Source organism: Caretta caretta, chromosome 1, assembly GCF_965140235.1.
Source record: "Caretta caretta isolate rCarCar2 chromosome 1, rCarCar1.hap1, whole genome shotgun sequence".
Taxonomy (NCBI): domain Eukaryota; kingdom Metazoa; phylum Chordata; order Testudines; family Cheloniidae; genus Caretta; species Caretta caretta.
Genome location: NC_134206.1, coordinates 53,543,399 through 53,549,398, shown reverse-complemented (window position 1 = coordinate 53,549,398; position 6,000 = coordinate 53,543,399). Strand labels below are relative to the sequence as shown.

At 39.4% G+C, this 6,000-nt stretch overlaps 1 protein-coding gene across 6 annotated transcripts in view; it reads left to right on the top strand.

The window, feature by feature from the left end:
• The first annotated feature begins 1,854 nt into the window (after nt 1-1,854).
• The window catches only part of POSTN (periostin), a 51,646-nt gene continuing 47,500 nt past the window's right edge, over nt 1,855-6,000 (top strand). For 3 of the 6 annotated variants that reach the window (XM_048848315.2, XM_048848304.2, XM_048848325.2), the window contains exons 1-2: nt 1,856-2,035; nt 3,509-3,607. In XM_048848315.2, coding sequence (XP_048704272.1) covers nt 1,914-2,035; nt 3,509-3,607 — 221 coding nt within the window. In that variant the 5' untranslated portion in view covers nt 1,856-1,913. Of the gene's footprint in view, nt 2,036-3,508; nt 3,608-6,000 lie in introns of all 6 variants that reach the window. The other 3 variants (XM_048848293.2, XM_048848338.2, XM_048848333.2) reach the window with 3 other exon arrangements.

The following is a 6,000-nucleotide window of genomic DNA, read 5'->3' as shown; positions in this document are numbered from 1 at the left end:
CGGCTTGCAGTATTGAAGAAGTCATATAGTGGCATTATGATATTTGTCTGTCTTATTATCTATCCCTTTTATAATGATTCCTAACATTCTGGTTTTTTGACTGCCAGATCCCTTGTGTGATCCCTTCGTAACTCATCCCAGTCACCTTTGGACAAAACTGTCTTAAGTAACTTCATATCATCTGGAAACTTTGCTACCTCAGTGTTTACCCCCTTTTTCCAGCTCATTTATGAATATGTTGAACAGCACTGGTCCCAGTACAGATCCCTAAGGCACCCTGCTGTTTACCTCTCTCCATTGTGAAAACTGGCCATTTATTCCTACCTTTGTTTCCTGTCTTTTAACCACTTACTGATCCATGAGCAGACCTCCCCTCTTATCCCATAACTGCCTACTTTGCTTAAGAACCTTTGCTGAGGGATCGTGTTGAAAGCTTTCTGAAAGTCCAAGTACACTATCTCAGCTGGCTCACCCTTGTCCACATGCTTGCTAGCACCCTCAAAGAATCCTAATAGATTGGTGTGGCCTCCCCCACCTGCCTCATAGGAGGCTTGTGAGAACTACTAAGGCCATATTTACACTAGGGATGCTATAGCACCATAGATATGGTGCCGTAACTGTGCTACTGTTACCCCGTAGTGTAGATGCAGACTACAGCGATGCAAGGTGCGTATTTCTGTCACTGTAGGAAGTCCATCTCCCTGAGCAACAGAAGCTAGGTTGATGGAAGCATTCTTCCATTGACTCCACCGTATCTGCACTGGGGGGGGGGGGGTGGCATGGCTATGGCACTCCGGTGGAGAGGGGAGGGAATGGTGGATTTTTCACACCCTGAGCACTGTAGCTATATCAGCCTAAGTTTTAAGTGTAGACCAGGCCTCAATTAATGTCTGTACAATGCTCAATGTAAATACTAAGTATTATCATTCTTAAATGAATTCACTAGTTAAGCTATTATTAAATTATATTACTAATTAACAAGTGTGTTACTATCACTTTTTCTGATCACACAAACACTATCTCATGCTAGTGTCATTGACAAGCGTTGATAGTGCCATTAATCAGTTTCACTGATAAGATGACTGAACTCAGGTTACAATAGTGAACACACAAAACACAGTAAAAAAGCAAGGTATAGCTCTGTGAGGCAGAGACAGTATCTCCTTCTGTGTTTCTGCCACACCTAGCACAGTGACAGGTTTCAGAGTGGTAGCTGTGTTCGTCTGTGGCAGCAAAAAAACAAAACCGAGGAGGACTTGTGGCACCGTAGAGACTAACAAATTTATTTGGGCATGAGCTTTCGTGGGCTAAAACCCACTTCATCAGGTACAGCAGGAAGCTATATATATACACAGAGAACATGACAAAATGGGTGTTGCCATACCATACCGTTACAGTTGTGTATATATATATATATATATATATCTTCCTGCTGTACCTGATGAAGTGGGTTTTAGCCCATGAAAGCTCATGCCCAAATAAATTTGTTAGTCTCTAAGGTGCCACAAGTCCTCCTCGTTTTTTTTTTTACCTAACACAATGGAACTCTGATCCCATCTGAGGCAGCTGGATGCTTCTGTATTCTAAATATCAAATCATGAATCATGGTCTAAAATTCTTCTAACTACTCTGCTGTTTTAAGTGTCAACTGAACAAAATGATAAACATCAGCTCTTTACAGAATAAAGAAAATTAGTCACAGTGGTGGGAGAGGGGGACGACGCATGCTTTGCGTGTTTTGTGAATGGTATTAATTCAACTCATTGAAGCTGGCAGTTTGAAGTTGCTATTCCTGGAAGAGTCTCAGGTTGATACAACGTTCCCTCCCACAACCCTGTAGCATGTATATAAACTGTGAGCTCTCCAGAACTTTTTGCCAGTTCTCTCGTTAGACTAGGCAGGAGGAACTAAGGATGAAGATCCTTTTTTTATCCACCTTCTCCATCTTTTTGTTGTCTGCTTTTGACCCAGCAGACTCTTCTGCTCATTATGACAAGATTTTGTCCCACAGTCGAATCAGGGCACGTGAGCAGGGGTAAGTACAGGTTTTCTCTTTTAGAATACCTTAACAGGAGTGTTTTAAAGTTCTCTCCCCCACACCGATCTCAAGATTAGCCAGAATATTAAAATGAGATTTGTGCACAGTAAGTTCTTACTGAGTGTGAGTCAAATATATTCTTTCTAAAATGCATGTGTTATGAAATATATTTCCAAATTATTTTTTGTGGAAAAACCATGCAAAATAAAATTAAATATTGTTAAACTTTATGAACTGTTTGAAAGCTAAAGATTATATCTGAAGAGAAGCAAAATGCATGTGTTTCAGTATCATTGAAGATCATTATAGTTTACAACAGATATAATGTGTGATCAGCTATGTTTAACATGGCCCATCAAATATTTTACGAGCATTAGTGTATATTCCACAACATGTACTTTTTTTTTTTTCTCATAGTGAGAAGTATGAACTCTACCTAATTCTCTGGTCATTTGTAAATGCACAGAGTATTTTTCAAAAGTTCAGTTCCCACTTAAGCTTTATAATAATGTTGCAGAGTAAGACACTGAAATGCAGTGATCAGAATTTATTTATTTTAACAAATTGTCTCAGGGTAAATATTAAGCAGTCTACACATATCTGTTTTAAGATTTATTAGTAAAAGACAGTTTAGCTCTGTGGGCTTGTTTGTTTTTTTTAATAATCAAAAGGATTCCCCCCCCCCACACACACACACTTACAAGATGAACTGGACTTTGTAAAATAAGGGTTTAATGGTTTCCTCTTTTGAAAAATCTTCTGTTCTAACACTCCAACAGATAAATTACTGTAATATATAAATTAGAGACAAAATGGAAATTTGCTTTTGAAGAAATTTCTCTTTTGCACACAACTACGTTACAAAGTTTTCCTTATTTGAATTTTCTGGGGTTTTTGTATATGGCAGTTTACCCTTTGGTCCTGTGTAATTATTAGACTGTTTATTTAGGTGCTCTTGGCATTCCAGACAGTGGCAATCCAAATAGCTGATAGAGTTACTGAAGATGGGGTTCCTTACCGGACAAAGAAAAAGTAGGCTTTCTGCCCTTCCCCCTCTCCATGACATACAGCCACACAGCTGTGCACAAGCTGAACTTTGATGAAAAGAGCTCGGCAATAGTCACAGTTCAGTCCCTAGTGGATGGTAATTCACTTCGGGGGAAAAAAAATGCAATGCATAATAAAGCTTGATTAGGCACAGCTGGCAGTGACTGTTCATTAGACATACAGGGCTGAGCTGGCAGACAGGGGGAATCACCTCTTGCTTCTGGGGAGTGTGATCTTTCCAAAGAACTCAGCAGGGCGGTGTCAGGAGCTTGGATGGTGGTTGACTGAAATCACACCTGCTCTGGGAATCAGGACCAGATGTTCATTTCTGGCTCTTGTCCATTGAATACTGTATTCAAAACTATTGTTAATCACACTTTTTCAAATATGTACAACAACTTTATGTGTTTTTTTTTTCTCCAGTCCAAATGTCTGTGCTCTTCAGCAAGTTATGGGCACCAAAAAGAAATATTTCAGCACCTGCAGAAACTGGTATCAGGGAGCTATCTGTGGGAAAAAAGCGTAAGTGCTATTTGTTACCTGACTATCCACTATTTATGGAAATGGAATACTTACAGAACTCTACTTCCTTAGAGGCATATTACATACTTGCTTCAAATGCAGATCTCCCATTGCTAGCAATGGCAATTTGGAAAATGACATCACAGTACAAAGCATTTAAAATTCCAAGTGCTTTCCAAACAATCCCCTCAACACACATTAATTAATCCTCACAACACACATTGAAGGATGGTAGAACTGAGATAGAGGGCTGAAGTGACTTGTCCAGTTCTACAAAGGGAGCAACTATCCAGGCTGGGGACAGAAATCAGTATTTCGTGGCTCCAGTCCTGTGCTCAGACCACACCTTTATCTATGTACATGGAACAAGAATAGAATATTCCTAAGGATTTGCGGAAATTATTCTGTCTGTTGTTTACTAAGTCTAAGTGATTTTGGTGTCTTTTTAGTACCTTAGAGAAATTTGTTTCTTTACGTTTATTGTAATTGTGACCTCATAATTTCAAGATGAAATCAGTTGTTTCATTATCCCATGATGGTGATAACAAATTTCACTTCCAGGACGTAACATCAGAGTCATTAATTACTCCACTTCTGGCCATGCCCTGTCTTTGGGGCATACTCACCCAAGCACCGAAAACCCAGTGCAGAACTCTTCCTGCACTGCTTTTCTTGGGGCTGCGGCCATGAGTGACTAGTACAGCTGGTTAAATCAGTATCCTTAGAAAAAGGTATTTAACACATTCTGCCACTGTAGAGGCACTAAACGATTCAATTAGTAATTTTACAACAACCCACCTTTTCTTTAGCTGTTGAACTACTATTGGTTGGATAATTTATTCAGCAACTATGGTAAAAATCATTAAATATGTTATTTGACTATTCATCTTTGTCAGGCAGATGGTAGATCTAAGATAAGATTTTCAAATGCGCCTAAGTGACTAAGGCATCTACGTTCCATTTTCAAAAGTGATTTGGGCACTTAGGAGTCTTCATTTTATTGAAAGTCCATGGGACATGGTCTCCTAAATGCCTAAAATACTTTTGAAAATGGGATTCATGCAGTAAGTCACTTAGATGCTGTTGAAAATTTTAGCCATTGCATTAAAAAAAATAACGATAGCAAACACCCAGAACAGAAAGTGACTGACATTTTCCAAGCCATTTAAAGAAACATTGTCACTTTCCTTTACTTAATGGCTATTTTCAAAGCCAATTAAACATTGGAGTCCATTTTTAGCCTTTGCTTTCAGCTTAAACCAGAATTCCTAAGTAAGTCCCCAAAGCCTCAAACACCCATTAATCAATTTATTTGGACTTCAGTAAGTACTCACAACCTACATTGTTGCTATTGGACATTGCGCACACATTCAGAGAAGCGTAACCCTTCAGGAGCTTAGATGTCACGGTGACGTCCATGACATAAATGCCTACACAAGTGTTCTTCTCAGTGTCACAAAACAGTTGTGAATTCACGGTAGCTCAGCAGACCTGAAGCAGCCTTGTATTATGGTTGCTACTGGTGCTGTTAGATGCTCATGAGACAGTTTTGCATTTCTTGAGATTCCTGACAGATTCTCATCCCATCTTGTGGCACAGTACTGGAATGGCCCCTGAGGAAAAAAGAGTGGGAAGAGATGGAGGAGGAGGAGATGGCTTCCAGCTTTTTCTTTATCAGAAAATATTTTTCAGCAATGTGTCAGCATTGCATAGAATTATGGGGCCAGTTATGGTTTTGATACACTAATCAAGCAAAGTTCATAGCATCGAGTCTTGTGGTGGATATATTCCAATAATTCTCATCTCTAAGGTCAGTTGAGATAATAGGGCTAAAATCTGGGCCCCACTGAAGTCCAAGGAAAAACTCCAATTGACTTTAATCGGGCTAGGATTTCACCCTGTGCTTTCTGTCATTGTAAACTTCATATTTGCTCCAAGAGCCACGGATTAACACCTGTATGATATTAACATTATTATGAAGGATACAACGACATTCTCATCAGAATAGGCACAGATACCTCTTTGCATCTCCAGAAGCTTCTCTGGAATATAATTTAGCATCTAGAATTCTAACCCTCCCATTTTGAGTTTGACTGATGTTTTCGCAAGATTTTTTATTTCTGCAGCTGAGTCAGGATCTGTCTCCCCTTTATGCAATTTGATCAGCTCAGTTATGTATAAGATTGGGGGATTCTGTGGAGACAACGTAGTTTAATTTCCACGACTCAGACTGGTGCTATAGAAGTTGTGTTTGATCATCCTTCCAACTACGAGCCTGGGTTTCCCAGGCACTTTACTTTGTTTTGTGGTCTTTCTCCCTTCCAGTCTTTCCTTCTCTTCCTGACGACATTGTAATGCAATACTGACATCCATTTTCTTCAGAGCACATGCTG